The 17691-nt window shown below is 46.5% G+C and overlaps 1 protein-coding gene across 4 annotated transcripts in view; it reads left to right on the top strand.

Annotated features, from left to right (window-relative positions):
* The first annotated feature begins 3331 nt into the window (after positions 1-3331).
* Positions 3332-17691, top strand: part of GLT1D1 (glycosyltransferase 1 domain containing 1) — a 49736-nt gene continuing 35376 nt past the window's right edge. For all 4 annotated transcript variants that reach the window (XM_069496793.1, XM_069496795.1, XM_069496792.1 and 1 more), the window contains exons 1-3: positions 3332-3493; positions 10571-10719; positions 16641-16746. In XM_069496793.1, the coding sequence (XP_069352894.1) occupies positions 3426-3493; positions 10571-10719; positions 16641-16746 (323 nt within the window). In that variant the 5' untranslated portion in view covers positions 3332-3425. The remainder of the gene's footprint in view (positions 3494-10570; positions 10720-16640; positions 16747-17691) is intronic.

Here is a 17691-nt window from a genome sequence, read left to right as displayed (position 1 = left end):
GCTGGTTTCCACCAAGCTCGACTACCCCTCCCTGCTGTGGTTTGAACACAACTGACCTCGTTCCTTTCTGATAAGAGACCACCGACCACCGAGTGTTTCTGGCCGGTCACTAAGGGTGCACACTGAGTACCTTTGTGTCCTCTGCTTCACTTCTTGACATCAGAGGGCTAAAAACTTCACCCTGGGATCACGGTGACACCAGCATTTTTGAACATGGACCCCATGAAGGGGCATGAAGCTCAATTGTGCCCGCGCATGTTTCTCCTTTCATAAATATTCATGACTCCTCCTACGGCTTGTTAAATATGTATATTCAGCCATGCCACTTGTCATAAATTTCTGTCTCCTTTACCTCTCCCTCAGAGTGCCTGGTTCCCGCTTCTGGCTGAAGGCTACGCTTCCCAGCCTGTCCGAGTGACAACCTGCAGGCTGCATGTAAGAAATAAAGCCCTCCTTTCCAAATTTATGAACCTCGCCATTCTTTAGGTGACATATGGCACTAATGCCATCCATGAGGATGGAGCACTTGTGGCCTAATCACCTCCTAAAGACCTCATCTCTGGATACTGTTGTATTGCGGAGTCACTTTCCACATGAATTTCAGAGAGGCCACAGACATTCAAACCATAGCAGTGACCTTATGAGGAAAGGAGCTTTTTGCTGTAATCAAGATAAAGGTTTTGAGCTTTGGAAATCATCCTAGATTATCCAATGTGCCCTAAATCCAACGATTAAGTGCCTTTCTAAGTAGCTTGCAGAGGGAGATTTGACGGGTGGCCGGGGAGGCAGCCATGTGACCACAGAGGCAGAGATTGGAGTGATGTGGCCACAAGTGAATGGACACCCACAGCCACCAGCCGCTGGAAGAAGCAACTCAGAGATTCCGCCCTAATGTCTCCAGAGGGAGCGCAGCCCAGCTGACACATGACCTCAGGCTTCTGTCCTCCAGAACTGTAAGAGAGAAAAACATTTCTGTTGTTTTAAGCCACTCAGTTTGTGGCAATTTGTTACATCTGCTCCAGGAAGCCTTGGGCTGAGGAAAGACCAGTTTGGAGCACAGAAGTTCATATCCAGAAGTGGAAAAGTGGTCTGATCTCTTGGAAAACAGAATTTGCCACATCCAATACTTCCCAACTGTGCGAGAAAGGGGTATTGTGATAGTTTATTTTACGTGTCAATGTGACTGGCCCAGGGGATGCCCAGATTAAACATTCTTTCTGGGTGTGTCTGTGAGGGTGTTTCCAGGTGAGATTAGCATTTGAATCAGAGGACTCCGCAAAGTAGGTGCCCCTCCAGGCCTTGGAGGGCCTGTGGAGAACAGGTGGAGGGAGGAGGAATTCACTTCCTTTCTCCTCCCTGCCTCCCTGCTTAAGCTGGGACATCTCATCTCATCTTTTCTGCCAGGCACTGGGATTGACACCTTCATCTCCCTTGGTTCTCAGGCCTTCGAGTGTGGACTGAATTATACCATTGGGTTTCCTGGGTCTCCAGCTTGCAGACGGCAGTGGGACTTCTCAGATTCCAGGATCACATGAGCTGTTTCTTTGTGTTAAATCTCCACGTTTATATATAAATCTACTGGTTCTATCTCTCTGGAGAACTCGGACTAATGCAGCTATCTATCGGCATTTGGGGGAGAACAATTTTTCTTTGGGCAGGGCTATTCTGTACGTTGCAAGGTGTTAAACCTTCCTGGCCTTGTCATGAAATATTGATAGCATTCCTTAATCATTCAGAAAACACATTTCCTTCCACGCCCCCAAATTTCAAAAGTCCCCTGGAGAGCAGTTCTGCATCTGGTTCAACTACTCGTAAGCTGTAGAGGAGGGAGTGTCCTTTGTTCTTTGTGTCACAGAAGATGGGATTAATCCTGGCAGGGGTCATGAGATTGTTTTAGCCAAAGGTGGGACAATGGGATTAATCAGAACCTTCAGAAGCTCTGTACTTCTGCTCAGAGGACGTTGGTACTTTGAGATGGGAGTCTCCCAGCCTCCTCATTTGCCAGCAAATGAATAAACTCCTCTTTCCTTCTCCTCAAGCCACTTGTCCTCGTTCTTCTGATGCAGCCTAGGGGACAAGTACTGGAACTTTCGGTAACATTACTGAATTTTTAGGTTCCTCTTTCCTTCTTTCTCTCCATCTCTTCTCCCTCCTTCTCTCCTTCCCTCCCTCCCTTGCTCCTTTCTTTCTTCTTTCCTTTTTTATTTCTTTTCCGCCATCAGGAATGAGTGTTGAATTTGACTGCATGTCCTTATTGTGCCGATGGAGAGAGTCACATGGTTTTCTCCTTTCATCTATTCACTTGTATTGCTACGGCCGAGACGACTCACTTCAAACCCATTCTGCTGTTTCTCTTTAGGAGCCACGATTTTATTCAGAGCGGCAAAGTGCCCAGCTAATACACTGTATTTCTCAGCTTCCTTGGATTCCATAAGTGGTCGTGTGGCCAATATGACAAAGACACAGAGCTGTGTGACTTCCCAGGAAAACCTCTTAAAATGAAATGCACCCCTTTTGCCTTTCCTTCCTGAGCACTTAGCTTAGTTGCGGGTGTTTTAAGTCCACACAGGTGGTATTTTGCCTTCAGCCTCCTTCAGCCCCGACATGCCTCACTCAGCACGTCCTGTCGGAGACCCAGCTCGGAGCACACAGCCCACCCAGCTCACCTGGCCTGCTGCGTAGGCCGAGCAGCCCCGCCGCGATGGGCCCCGGGTTCTGGGCTCAGACCTCTTCCTCACCGCCCAGGGGAGGTGTCTGCAGACACAGTCCCTACTTTTGCCTGCTCTGGCTAGTTTTAGGGTTGCCTGGGTCTGGGAAAGAATTCGAAACTGACCGTGCCACGTCCCCAGGAACATGACTAGAGTGGAATCCAAGGCTTCGTGGGGACGAAGGGCCCTGCACACGTTGTCGTGCACAGTGAGGCTCAGATGCCCTCTCAGCACCTCGTGGGAGTGGACCCCGGGTCTCCACAGACCCGCAGCCACCATGGTGGCCCGAGGAGGCCCCTAGTGGACCCTATCACTGGTCTCTGGGGAGCGACACACGGTCACCCCCTATCCTGGTCTGGGTGAGAGTGGCCCACGCCACCCCCAACCCGAGCCCCCTAGGCCCCGCGCGCCCCCTCCCCGCCGCGCGGTCCCCTCTCCCCTCTCGTTCCCCGGACCACTCCTGTCCCAGACCCCTCCCCACCTCCCCGCCCCCTTTCCCCTTCCCGCCCTCTCCCCTCCCTACCCTCTTCCCTCCCTGCGCCTCGACCCCTCCCCGCCCAGGCGCGGGCACCTGCGAGCGGGGGCGCGGCCTTGGGGAGCGGCGGGCGGGATAGACCGAGCGCCACCGCCCGCCGCCCCGGCGCCCCCGGCGTCCGCGTCTGCGCCTTCCCCGGGGCCTGGGGGCGGCGGCGGGCGGTCCATGGCCCGGGCGGCGGCATGCGGCTTCTGTTCCTGGCGGTGCTGAGGCCGCACACCGGGAACGCGGTCACCGCCGAGCGCGTCAGGTAGGTGCGGGGACGCGGGGACTGGGGGCGCCCGGCAGGACCCCAGCGCGCCCGGCAGCCCCAGGCCGCGCGCCCAAACGGCCGTGCAGGGGCGCGGGGGCGCGCGGGCGCGCGGGGAAGGCGGGCGGGTCCCCGCGCGTGCAGGGTGGGTCGGATCCGCCGGGCGCGCGGCGCTGTCCCCCGCAGACCCCCGCGCCGCCGGCCTCGTCTGCCTGAGCTTTGCACGCGAGCGCGGCAGACAGGGCGCGGGGCCGCCCGCGGGGCGAGCAGTGCGAGGGTGCTCCGGGAAGGCCTCCCCGGCCGGGGATCTGAGCAGAATCCCAGAGACGCGAAGGCTGGGCAGTGGCGCTCGGGTGGGGACGGATTTCCCGGCGCAGGGCCCAGCAGGTGCAAACCCATGAGAGCGCCCCTGGGTCCTGCTCGCCGAAGGAGCCTCCGCTCCCCTCGCACTCTCCATCCTTCCTCTGCGTACCTGTCTGCTCGTCTCGGCACTGGTCTCTGCAGTTACCGGGCTGTATCGGTTGGCTTGTGCACTCTGTCTTTGGTCCCTGGGAAGTGTAGCGGGCGGGGAGGGGCTGACTCATTACTGCAGACCCAGCTGCCAGCTGCGGGTCTGCACGAGCTGGATAAAGCATTAGGTCAGTCGGGACACGCAGCAGCGCCGAGGTTAGTGCCTGAAGCCCAAGAGAAGCTCTAATTTCCCCCCCCCCCCCCCCCTTGACACACTGACTTGCTTCATGCAGTTTCCCAATGCGGTGCCCCTGTGTGGGTCTGTTTCCTCATCATCAAGGCTCCACCAACTCTTTCATGTCCCTTTCGGGTGAGAAGTGTTCCAATTCTAAAGATCGTAAGTGAGAATGACCAATATCCCAAGTTAAAATGACCAAGTGAGGGTACGTGAGTTTTCTGAAGTTTACCATACAGTTTACAATTAGGGGTTTCCAGGCACAGGTGTGTCTTAGATGGAATTCAGCGACCTTCCAGCCACTCACTGGGCCAGGCGGCCAGGAAGGCCACCGAGGTCTGGGCTCACCTTCCAGCGGGGAGGGAGGGGTGAAGGAGGTGATTCCACAGAGCCATTGGTGCTCAGAAACGTACTAGATACTGTGAGCAGGAGGCTGGTGGTGGGTGAGGCTGAGGCTGCTTTAGATACTGGGGTGGGGCAAAGGAGATGACCTTGACCCTGAGACCAAACAGAGGCCCCCACTCAGATCTGGGGGGTGGTCCCAGCAAGGGTGGTGGAGAGAACAGAGGGCGAGGTGGGAGCAAGCTTGATGCACCAGAGCAACGGAAGAAGGCAGGGCTCACGGAATATAGTGAATCTGGGGCAAATGCTAGGAATTTGGGTCAGAGAGAGAGACAGGCCGGATCTGGCTGACCCGTACACGTGACGGGGAGAACAGCTCGTGCCTAATGAGTACCTGTTATTTAACCTTTGGCTTCTAACGCGAACTATAAACACCCACATCTACAAACACCCACTCCAAAGGCCACGCGTTACTTTTGACCCAATTCAGAAGTAAACCAGGAAAATAACTGTCAGCTGCTGTCCTCAGATTCACTCTTCCTTTACTCCTGCACCTGGCCTGTTTGCCATGCACCTCTGGTGCCGAGTGCCGTGCCAGGCCTTGGGGATGCAGAGGGCAACCAAGAGGGCACGGCCCCCTGGGGAGGGCTGGCTTAGTTGAACTGGAATGCAGGGCCATCGGCTATTTTGTCCTCTGTTTTCCTGGCTGTGCACAAAGCATTATAAATTTGCTATCTGTGCTTTGGTGTCGGATTTTGTCATCCTTTACGTCAGGAAGGACTGCTGAGAAAGGAAGAAGCAGAAGTCACTGGAAGATACTTTCTGTCTTGTGAAAGCTTAGGTTCCTTGAGGAAATGATGCTGGCATCCCGCTAGGGAGGGAGGGGGTTCCCATGGCGACAGAGAGTCCTTGTGAGCCAATCAGCAGCGAGCAGTGGGAACCGGAGCATCTCCTCCAATATTCTCTGCTTAAGACCCCAGTGGCCCTGGGCAGTGGGTGGGGCTGGGGAGCCCCCCAAGTGGACACGCCATCCGCTTAGCAGAACAGGGTGTCTGAGTCAAGAGGAGGTGGGTTCAGACCTGCACACTCAAGTTGGTAGCTGTAAATTAACACCCCATATATAAGTAGTCATGCTACACCTAGATGAATACATTGGTATGGGAAGTACGGGGCCCGCTGGGAACACGTAGGTGGGAACCTATCCAGGATAGAAGTCAGGGGAAGCCTTTTGGTGCTTGCAAAGCCCTCTGCTTAGAAACGGCAAGATGTAGACCAGGTTTGCTTTGGGGTTCTGTGCTCTTACCTGTAACGGGGATACTGATGTGACCTGCCACATGGGGTTGTTGGGAGGATCAAATGAGTTCATATATTTTCAACATTTTATTTTATTTTTTCTGCAATGGCAGAATTGAGCAGTTAGGACACCTCTGTCTCCCTCTGGCCACAAATCCAAAGACATTTGCTCTGACCATATACAGAAACGGTTTTCTGACCCCCTGTTCTAAACATAATAAACAGATATTTGCTAATTACTGAGTTCCACGCCCAGTGTATTGTCTGCAGAGCTGCCATGGGTACTGGGGAAATGCATGCAGATGGTTATGGAAATCGGAAAAAAGTAAAGGGTTTGGGCTTCCTCGGCCCAGAGCAGAGAATTCTGAGGGTCAGTTCAATCCTCAGATGAGGGCGTGGACATCAAAATTATTGCAAACGTCATTGCATTGATAGCCGGACTTTGTGTGGTGGGCAGTGACCGTTCTCTTTCCGCATCTTGAACATAGTTTGCAGCAGTGTTTTTATTTGGATGGGAAGCACTTCATATAACGAGAGCAAACTGAAGCCCTAATCAATACTGTCTGGAAAATGGAGAAAGAAAGGAACACAAAAATCATCTGCATGGAAGGCGGCATTTTCCCTTTAGTGCTCAGAAGCTTTTTGGTGTCTTCATTCTGAATTCTGTGATTGCCAAGCATTTGTAAAGAAAAAAAAAATGCTCGAGGAAAAGTTTTCATATTTTCTAGTTTTTCTTTACAGGAGTCAAAGGAAGTTGTGGATGTACACTGAGTGGAGGGGAAGAGACTATTTCATTTTTTTCCACATTAAGTAACAGGCATGGAAAGTCAGTTAACAGCTTCATTTAACAAATATCGAGCCTCTTCCGTGGCATGTAGCCCTCTGCCCATGGGGGCAGGCGCCAGTCAGCTACCGAGAGCGTTTGTACCTCCACTCAGTGCTAAGCCTGGTCATTTGGAAAAAGGCTCTAGCATCCTGGCACGGAAGACAGATATGATCCCTGCTGTGAAGAAGGGCAGGGTGATGATAGGGAGCCCAAAGGGAGCCCACCCTGTTTAAGAGGGTTTGGGGCCAAGGGACAGCTCCCCTCTGCCCTGGGAAGGTTCACTAAAAACCAGCTGACACAAGGGAGATTAATAGGAGGAAAGGCACACACATTTATTTGGCCACACGTTTAGTGACATGGGAGCCTTTGAATATAGACCCAAGAACATAGGGGAAACTGTCCCTTTTTATGCCTAGGTTCGCACAGCACAGGCAGCCAGGTAGAAATAGGATTGGACACAAAGGGTGTGATCTAATGTGAATAGACTGAGTGGGAAACTCAGCAAGGCCCATCTGTCTAGACTCTTCTTGGCCTCTCTTTGCAGCATCCTTCCTTCTGGGTGCGGGGCAGGACCCTCTCTGGAATGGGGGGTCTTATGACCTGCAATAAAACAAGGTAGGTCATATAATTTCTTTATGGCCAGTTTTTACCCAGAAAGGCCCGGTGTAAGTTAGAGTAGTATTTTTAGGTTTTATGGCTGGCTTTGGGGAAAAGCGGTCTGGTTTCCATGACCTGCCTTGGGGGGAAGAGAGATTACAGTTTTTATGGCTAGTCTGGGTCGGGGGAGACCGAGGGCCAGAGACAAGAGGGCAGGAGAAGATCAGAGAGAAACATTTGCTTCGGGGGCTGTTTCTGAAGCCTTCATCTTGGGGTATCTTTCTCTGAGCCCCAGCAAGGGCCTGGGAAGGCGTCTTTAAGAGATAACTTCTTCTTTGCCAGGCAGTTTTTTAAAATAGAGATATAATTCACATCCTATAAAATTCACCCTTTTAAAGTGTACCCGTCAGTGGTTTTTAGTGTATTCGTAAAGTCATGCAGCCATCACTACTCTCTAATTCCAGAACATTTTCGTAGAATTCAAACCTTTCTTTTCCATTTATCAACACTTTTTTTTTTTTTTTTTTTTTGGCTTCTCATTTCTTAGAGCTTTAAGAAGAGATGGAATAGCAGTTATTCACCTCTGCTCAGAAGCATGTTGAATTCTTATTTTTATATGAGGTATTTTCTACAAGCATCCTTCCTGCTGCTGCCGGTCACGTGCCATCACCTTTCCCGAGGATGGGGAGAGAAGTGGTGGGTCATGGACCAACAATGCCTGGATCAGGGTTAACGGTGAAAATGGTCAGGTCAGGATACACAATGGGCTCCAATAGGATAGGCCTACCTAGGTCCCACACCTTGGCTTTCCTTTATTTGCATAGTGAGGTTGCAACATTGTATGTTTAATTACATTGTAAAAAGGAAACAATAAGAGAGAGAAACACGATCATGCACGTGTTAGTCTGGTGATGGATCTCACCTATGCCCCAGGGGGGATGTGAGCTTGAGAATTTGAATCTAGCATATCTTCAGAGGGTCTTTTTTTCCTCCGTGGCTCCTATACTGTTGACAACTTGATTATTTTATGATCACAGTGCTTGAGGATTCTAGATGTCGTTCTTCCCCTGTTCTTTCTTCTATTCTTACTCTTATTCTTACTCTTTGTATCAATACAATATTGCCCTGAAATGCAAGCCAGCTAATCTGTCTGGTGTCCCACTGGAGAAATAACTATTTCATTGTAGGAGTTAAAAAAAAAATGGCTATGTTGAACTTGACCTTTGTACTATAGGACTGTCTAGATAGTTTAAGAGATTTTCAAGGGTAATTTTAAGTGTACTTGATTTTCATCTATGTGCTGAGTTTGTAACCAAAGCCCGAAGTAAGATGTGACTCCGTCATTCGAATTAATGTAAGTGCAGCGCTGAGGGTTACAGGAGAGAAAGGTTCAAAGCATAATGGAAATTTTGCAATAGGAACAGGGACTTCAGAAGAGCTCTATGGAAAGAGCTGGCATTAGGAAGTGTCAAGTCACAGGCACGGAGGCTCACAAAGGCAGCATGATGTGTCAGCTGTCCTGGTGGAAGGGTGGTAGGCGTGGGATGAACTCCTGCTGTGCGGAGCTTGCTGAGTGCTGGGCTGAGGTGTTTGCACCTCATCCTAGAGACACATTCAGCCATTAGTTTGGCTGGACAGATATGGGCTCCATTCTGATGTAATTTATAGTCAAACTGGCTACACTGAGCTGTTTAAGAGTTTTGATCAGGGAAGAGACCTGCTGCCATTTGTGTATATACACACAGGCATTCAGGCACACACCTCAAACAATTATGAAAGATAATATAAGCACATGGTAAAAAAAAAATCCAACAACACAAAAGGGTGTGTGGTAAGAAGACAGTCCCCCTCTCACCTCAGTCTCTGGTTTTCCTCTTTAGACATAATCATTGCTGTTTATTTCTTATGTATCTTTCTAGATAGTCTGTGCACGCTACATAGTCTGTGCACGTGCAACGTATATATACAAAGTGGCCTTCACTTCCCTCTGTTTTCATTAACAATGTATCTTGGTCCTTCTAAATTACTTCATGGTGACCTGCTCATTCTTTTAATGGCAGAGAACATGATTGGATGTATCTACCATAACATATTAATAAGTGGCGCCCGACTTGCACTGTGAGGTGGTTTTTATTTCTTTCGCTGCTTCAAACACAGCTGCGGTGCCTACTCTTGAGTGAATGCATTTGAACACACATCCGAGTATATCTTAGGAATAAATCCCTAGCAGTGGAGTTACGTGGTCACAGGGTTGGTGCACTCTAAATTTGCTAGTAGTTGCTGTGTCCCTTGTCCAAAAGGTTGTACCAATGTGCTCTGGCACAAATAATACATGGGAGTGTTCATTTCATGAAGCCTCCGGCAGACGTTTTAATCTTTACAGATATTCTACGAAGAAAAAAAAAAAAAAGATGACTGCAATTGAGCACCAACCATTTCCTTTATTCAAAAGCCCGGTTATATTTGTTTTTCCATGGACTGCAATTTTATACCCATCCCCAATTTTTTAATGGTGTTTTTAGTCTTTTCTCATTGATTTATGAGAGAGCTTTATATATTAAGCAAACGAGACTTTTTATTTTTGTAAATATTGCAAATACCTCCCGCAGTTTCTCATTTGTCTTTTGATTTTGTGCATGCTATTGTCACCAATCCGAACATTCTTTTTTGTTTCTCAGATGTGTGTTTTAGATTTGTTACTAGCAACTGAACTAAGGTGAAGAGAAAGAGAAATGTTTGAAAGATTGTCTGTGTGTGTGTGTGTGTGTGTGTGTTCTATCTGCAATATATATACATATGTGTGTGTATGTATACATACACACACATACATATATGCACACACACATACATGTATATGTATTTTTCAGGTAGAATGGAAAGGCCATGATATATTTTTTTGAAGCTCTGATAATAGGTGACTTGTGAAGTCTTTTTAAAGGACTGAATAGCAGAGGCTTGAAAACAAACTTTAGGTACCATTCACATTTAAGGAACCAAGAAAAAACAAGTGGAATTAAGGAAATAGAGAAGGAGATTTCTAGTATAGCAAGTGCCACCAAGGATGGGAGTGTGCCCAGTGTCTCAATGCTGCCAAACCCTCCTGGATTAGCCTTCCTCCCATTGGCCTCATCCTGGGTATCTGAGGCTGGTGGATGAGTGTTCTTGTCATTGACTACGATCCTTGTCCTTAAGGCAGATTGCTTAAAAAGGGCCATGCAGTAAATAAGTATTATCAATGGCATTGATTTAAAATCTTAATCAGAGCAGCAACTTGTGGCATATTAATGTTCCCCTCCCTGCCCATCTTGTACTTTCTCTGTCTTTTTTGATAAAGGGTCCACCTAGAGGCGGCAGGACACGTGTGCATTCTGAAAGATGCCTTTGACTTTGAAAGCCCGTCTGAAATCGCAAACCTCATCACGGCTGAGAAGTGCGAGGCCGCCTTGGCCCTTCATCTGTACCGGGGAGGCAGACTTCTGCAAGGTAACTGACTCTTTCTCTTCAAAGTCAAACTCTAGAAATATGGGAAACCAGAAGCAACTGTCATGTCCAATAATACAGGAAACAGAGTCTCTTGTTCACCCAGTTCAGAAATGGAAGGGATACAGTGATCCCTTTGGTTAGTTTTTCTCTTGAGTAATTTTCTAAAATGTTATAACTGTGCTGATCGAGAAAAGATGTGTATTAAAGCTGTTCTTACTGTATTCAAAGTATCAGCCTGAATTTTTTTCAGTGTATAGTTCATATTTCAAAGTATTTCCAAATTTAAAAAGAAGGTTCTTTTACAAATATAGAATGACCACTTATGAAATATTTTATTCAACCCCTTAATCAATGAGGAAATTGCTAAGAGGCTAACGCCAATTTAAAGCACGTTTGGGCAACTGTGGTTTAAATAGGCAATTTAATAAAGAATATCAGAATAAGATCACCAGGTTAGCTGCAAAGCTGATTGACATTCAACAAGGCAGTGAACCCTACGCTTGGAGACTACTTTTTCTACTGGGCGGAAATGATTTACATCTCCACCTGACACAAAGCTACAAATTAGTTACTGTAACTTCACAGAGTATGAGCTCTTAATTATTAGTAAATAGTGAAGCCAAACAAGGATACATTCTCTTAGGAAATTAACTAATGCTTGGGGGACCTTTTCAATGCTGCTTCCTAGGACATTTCACGGAAGCCTGTGTGCCATGTAGAAAGCTTTAGAACTGGTATTAGTGAGAAGCGCTTTCCCTGTGCACCATGAAGTTTTCGCTTAACCAGGTACTAAGGGGCTTTTTCTGTTTCAGTTACGCACGCTGAGCCGCCCAACATTCTTACCAGACGCTGTGTAATATTCTGTCCTGTGGATGCACCATAAGTTTTTATTATTTTTTAAATTTTCTTTTTCTTGTTTTTTATTTTTTTTTCTTTCTTTTTCTGTACCATAAGTTTTGTAGACAGTCTTTCTTCTATTGGTTAAACTGTATTTAAAAATATATAGCACATGATTATTTTTAAAATTACAAAAGTAAGTGCTTTGGAAACTATATAAAAATGCAAAGAAGAAAATACGACATCTGCAATTTTACCACCTAGTGATGACCACGGCTTGTGGGTGTGTGTGTTTGGTTTTATTTATATTTTTATTTAAAATTAAGTTTGCAAAAAAGATATACCCTTACAATATAAACTTGCAACTTCTTTTTAAAAATTTTTGTATGCTACTTATTATGTGCTAAGCACTGTGTTAAATGCTTCAAATGGAGAGATACTGCTGTATCTGACTCTTTTTCTCTGTAGTCTGTGTATGTATTTTAAAATTGCAATCAGCTGGGTACGGTGGCTCATGTCTGTAATCCCAGAACTTTGGGAGGCTGAAGCAGGAGGATTGCTTGAGGCCAGGAGTTTGAGACCAGCCAAGGCAACATAGTGAGACCCCATCTCTTAAAAAAAAAGTAGCCAATTGTGGTGGTGTGCACCTGCAGTACCAGCTACCGGGGAGGCTGAGGCAGGAGGATCACTGGAGCCCAGGGTTTCAAGGCTGCAGTGAGCAATAATCACACCACTGCACTACAGCCTGGGTGATAGAGGAAGACCCTGTTTCAAAAAAAAATTGCAATCATACTGTACTTATAGTTTAGTAACATTTTACAATATGTTAAGAAATGTTCCTTCATCACTGAATGGTCTTCTACAACATGGTTATAAATGGTCACATCTTATTTCTGTTTTCCCTTTCAATTATAAACAATTTCAATTTCTGTTTTCCCTTTCAATTATAAACAATATTGTGATGAACAAACTTCTGCACAAACCTTTGGAGCCCATTTTCTTTCGTATTTTGTAGAAGTGACATTGGAGGATGAACGGGTATATGCAGTTTTACTTTTTAAATTTTTTATAAACCTTTTTAGCCAGGAGCATAGATTCAAGTTCCCCTAAATGTATGCTCCTACGTATATTCATTTTTGAAGCTCCTGATACATATTGCCTAATAATAACTACCGACATTTATGTAACGGTGTATATTAGATATAGCTAAGTAAGACCATAACAACTTGGACAAGTGGAAGTTTGCTATTCTGTTTAAAATCAATATTTGCCGAGCAAATGATTAGGTCAATATATTGCTAAGTAGAATTTGCAAACACTGGGAAATAGCACATTAACAACATTAATACACATTGCAGATAAATTGCAGGTGTAATGCAGGTATGTTTAAAAGCACTATCAATTTTAATGCTTTAAGTTATGGACCAATTGCCATGTGGACTTCGAGGTAATACATTGTATGCATTTCTCCCTCTCGGGCATGTCTATAAAAAAGGTTTCTGACATGTATACCAATCATTCTTTCAAGGGTGTAAGAACAGATTTTTATAGCGATCCTTACCTAAGATATACTATCACCTGTCCCCATGTAGTATGTCTTCTGGGCTCTCTCATATGCCCTAAATGGCACACAAGAGGAAACTCACCAGTTAATGTGACGCTGGCTGGGAGTGTTTTAAGAAAGCCCTTCCTGTTTCTTGTTGACACTGTGCTTTAGGCTTGAACATATTAAGGAAGCAGATAGGGTCAGGTGGCCGATTAAGAAACCAAGTTTGGGCCGGGCGTGGTGGCTCACACCTGTAATTCCAGCACTCTGAGAGGCTGAGGTGGGAGGATCCCTTGAGCTCGGGAGTTCGAGACCAGCCTGAGCTAGAGTGAGACCCCCGTCTCTACTAAAAATAGAAATAATTAGCCAGGCGTGGCTATCGGGGAGATGTTGGTCAAAGGACACAACGTTTTAACTAGACAGGAGGAATGTGTTCAAGAGAAGTACTGCACAGCATGGTGACTATGGTTAATAACAATGTAATGTATTGTTACATTAATAACAATGTAACATGTACTTAAAATTGCTAAGAGAGTAGATTTCAGTGCTCTTATCACAAATAAATGGTAAGTATGGGAGGTAAAATGCACATGTTAATTAGCTTAATTTAGTCTCTCCACAATATATAGATATTGCAAAACATCAGGACACCATAAATATACACAATCATAAAAAAAAGTTTGCAAGGATATTTTGTATAAATCATGCTATAGCAAAGGACTGCCAGAAGTTTTCTGTCTGGGTGAATTTATAAAAGTCCTTTGCTATTAATGCTAACACTGCCTATTTAAAGCTTTATGTTCTTAATAATAGAATGAACATCAAAAAAATAGAAAAGTAAATGAAATATCCCACATTCCATTTTTCTAAGTGTTAATTCAATTCAGAGAATTTCTAGCTTTATGTATTTAATATTTCTTTAGTATAAAACACGGTGAAACTAGCTCTCACTTACAGAGTCTGCTCTGTCCCGGGATGTCCTATGTAGTCTCCTCCTCACCAGTCCGCTGGCGAATACTGTCTCCATTTCACAGACGAGGTGGCTGCGGTTCAGAGAAACTGAGTCATTTGCCCAGAGTCACACACCTTGCAGGGGGAGAACCAGGACTGTAACAGAGATATCCAAAGTCAAAGTCCTGGGCTTTCTCCGCTAAATTGGATCTGACATGTTTGAGTTATTGTTCCTTGGCTTACAGAGTTAGAAAGGTCCATCGTCTTAATTACTGAAAGTGCGTATTCATCATCCTGCAGCTCTGGAGGTCAGAAAGCTGAAATGGTCTCCTAGGCTAAGATTAAGGTGTCAGTAGGGCTGTGTTCCTTCCGGGGGGCTGTTGGGGCGAATCTGCTCTCTTGCCTTCCCCACCTTCTGGGGCACCCACATTCCTCTGTCTTCAGAGGCTCCGTGTCTGGGGAGGCATCCTCACTCTGACGTCGATGCTCCCACCTCCTCTTGCACTTAGTAGGATTCCTGTGATTATGTTGGGCCCACCTGGATCATGCAGGGGAACCTTCCCCGTTTTAGGGTCAGCTGATTAGCAACCTTCAATTCTATTGGCTGTGATAACTCTCCTTTCCCCTGGATCATATTCATGGGTTCTGAGAATTGGGATGTGGATTTTGTTGGGGGCAATTATTCTTCCTACCACAGACCTCCCTCTGGTCACCAGAGATTCATGCTCTTCCCACATGTGAAAATCTTTACCCTATCCGAAGATCCTCCCACATCTAACTAAACCCATCACCCATGGTGAATCACAGGTAATGGATGGGCTTTTCTTTTTATTATTTTATTTTATTTTATTTTACTTTATTAATTTTTTTAAGACACAGAGTCTCGCTCTGTTGGCTGGGCTAGAATGCAGTGGCATGTTCATAGCTCATTGCAGCCTTGAACTCCTGGGCTCAAGTGATCCTCCTGCCTCAACCTCCTGAGTAACTGGGACTACAGGTGCTTGCCATCACGCCTGGCTAATTTTGTTGTTGTTGTTGTTGAGATGGGGTCTGGCGATGTTGCCCAGGCTGGTCTTGAACTCCTGGGCTCAAGCGATCCTCGTGCCTTGGCCTCGCACAGTGCTGAGATTATAGGCATGAGCCACCACACCTGGCTGTGGGTAGGCTTTTGTTTGTCTGTATTTTCAGGAAAGTTTATACAGGTCTGAGGTCAGGAATCCAAACAATATAAAATGTCATACAGTGAAAAATAGGTCTCACCTCCATCCATATCTGTAGCCTTCCAGGTCCCTTCTGTAGAGGTAATGGCTGCTAGTATTTTGTGTGTCTTTTTACAGATGTCCTATGCATATAGACGTGTGTGTTTGTCATTTTTATACACGCTTATTATCACCACCAGTATGCACTTAGTTTTTTTGTGCTCAACATTAGATTCTGTCAATCCATCTGTGTGAGTACACACACACACACACACACACACACACACACACGCAGCTCCTACAAAGAAAGGGCTGGTCTTCCCCGAGGCACAGGTAGGCAGTTTCTCAAGTTTTTCTACTTTTAGCAGCCTTGCTGCACCTGTGTATATTATTGTCATGCTTAGTACCTGGAGGCTGAATTCATAGCAGTGAAATTCTAGACTGAGAGTGACCTAGATAGAGGGGAAAAATAAGATGCTAATTTGCATGACAAAAAATTATTCTAGGGCCAATAAAAGGAAAGATCAGTATCTTCTGCTTTAAGCATCGTAATAGAGATGCTTGTTTGAGAAGCCCCTGGGTGGCTTCCAGTCCGATGTGGTCTGTTGGGTGATTTGCAGGCCATAGTCTCTTTTGAAATTTCCTGTAGAATTCTGGAAGTCCTTTCGGAGTCTTGGTGGATGAGCGCGTCGTTGAACTTGCTGTGTGCATGCTTGTTGCCCTGGGCGTCTGTGCTCATGAAATGATTCTTGCGGGAGCCCGGAGTGCACTCACCCTCCGCCCCCCACCAGCACGGGGTCCTTCACTGGGATATGTAAAAAACGACTCCCCTCGCAAAGTCTCTCTCACTGCACACGCTCAGCATTTGGAGTCCTTTTGGCTTTCATCTTAGTTGTGCCATTTGCAATTTATCATTCCTGTTGCCAAAGGCATCGTCAAGGTCGTCCGTTTCTTGCATATCCCTCTCTGAATCTCTTTGCTGGCCGGGTGCCTGTGGGTGACGACACACAACGGTGCTACATTTGGGGTGTCGTTTCAATTCCGTCACAAACTGTGCTGGTTCCCGATTAGCTCATTTCCTAGGAACGATACGTTTGGCTTCGATAGACGGTAGCCAACAATATTTGCATCTGCTTATTCTAAAGCAAATTAATTGGAAAACAGTCCTGGCAATAGTGGTTGGTGTCTCCCGTGACAGCCTCTCGGCGTCACATTTATGCTATTGCTACCCGTTCTGCTATCCTGGAGAGTGGATAAAATTAAACAAACAACAACACACAGCCCCCGTGTTCTGGAAACTTCAGCGTTTAAGATCGTGCCTTGGGGCGGGTTGGTGAGGGGTGTTTCCAAAGCTGAATTCTGCTTTGTTAACTGTCATCATTTTGCAGGTCTCCGGGTCCCTTTCGGAATCATCTTTGGCGGGACTGATTTGAATGAAGATGTCAACCAGGGAGAAAAGAACAAAGTGATGGGAGAAGTTCTCGAGGAAGCCAGGTAACACTTAAGGGAATTTCACCAGAGTCAAACACTGAAACCATGTGGATGGAATTAATTTGAGTCCAAAAGACTGAGGAAAGCAGTCATTGGGGAGGTTTACGTCTCACCCCTGAGACACCAATTTCACATCATCTTTTTTACCTTTTGGCACATTTCTGTTTTGCCACGAATGGTCACTGTTCACAGGTTATTGCCAGGTTATTGTGCTGGAATAAGTCTCCAGCTGCAATTAATATCGGGTAAGCATTCTTAGAATGTTCTGCAGGGTAGAAAAGACAGCATCGTTGCTTTCTAGGAGATAGCAGCACAGACACACTCTGGCCTCATCAGCACACAAATTAGGGTCCGTTTGCATCAAACTTGCCCAAGGAGACTGTTTGTGGCCCGGCCCTTACTGCTGCAGCTTCCTGAGCTATATAAACCATTTGCGAGACTAGTTACCGGTGAGACTTCTAAACTGTGGCTCAGTCTTTTTTCTCCAGCGTGTCCCTCCAGCCGTGCCGGGGACCTGAGAGGCGGCTGCCATGAGCACAGCTGTATCTGCCCTGGGCAGTGCTTCTCAAAGCGGCAGATACTACCTGTGGACAGCACCCTCCAGGTGTGACAAACTAGGACACCTCCACCTACTTCTGACTGCCCTGGGGTGGGGTGGCTGTTACCCTCGGTTGAGCATCATTGCCAGAGCTGTACTCGTCAATGTTTTTCATGCCATAAGGGAGTCTTTAATCCTGTAAGGAAAGTAACCTTGAAATGGCCCATCCGCGCCTTGTTTTCCGTTTCTGCTGTCTCCAGTCCCTTTCCATCTACCAAGCCAACCTCCTCTGCTCAGCCCATCAAAACACTCCTGTTTTGTGGAATGAGGTGCTAGAATGGCTAATAAAAGCCAATTAAGATCTTTAAATTGGTTGTAATTGTGTCTTTTGACAATGCATATTTAGAAAA

This window comes from Eulemur rufifrons, chromosome 21 (assembly GCF_041146395.1).
Source record: "Eulemur rufifrons isolate Redbay chromosome 21, OSU_ERuf_1, whole genome shotgun sequence".
Lineage (NCBI taxonomy): Eukaryota > Metazoa > Chordata > Mammalia > Primates > Lemuridae > Eulemur > Eulemur rufifrons.
The sequence above is the reverse complement of the archived record's forward strand: the minus strand, read 5'-3'. Positions and strand labels throughout refer to the sequence as shown.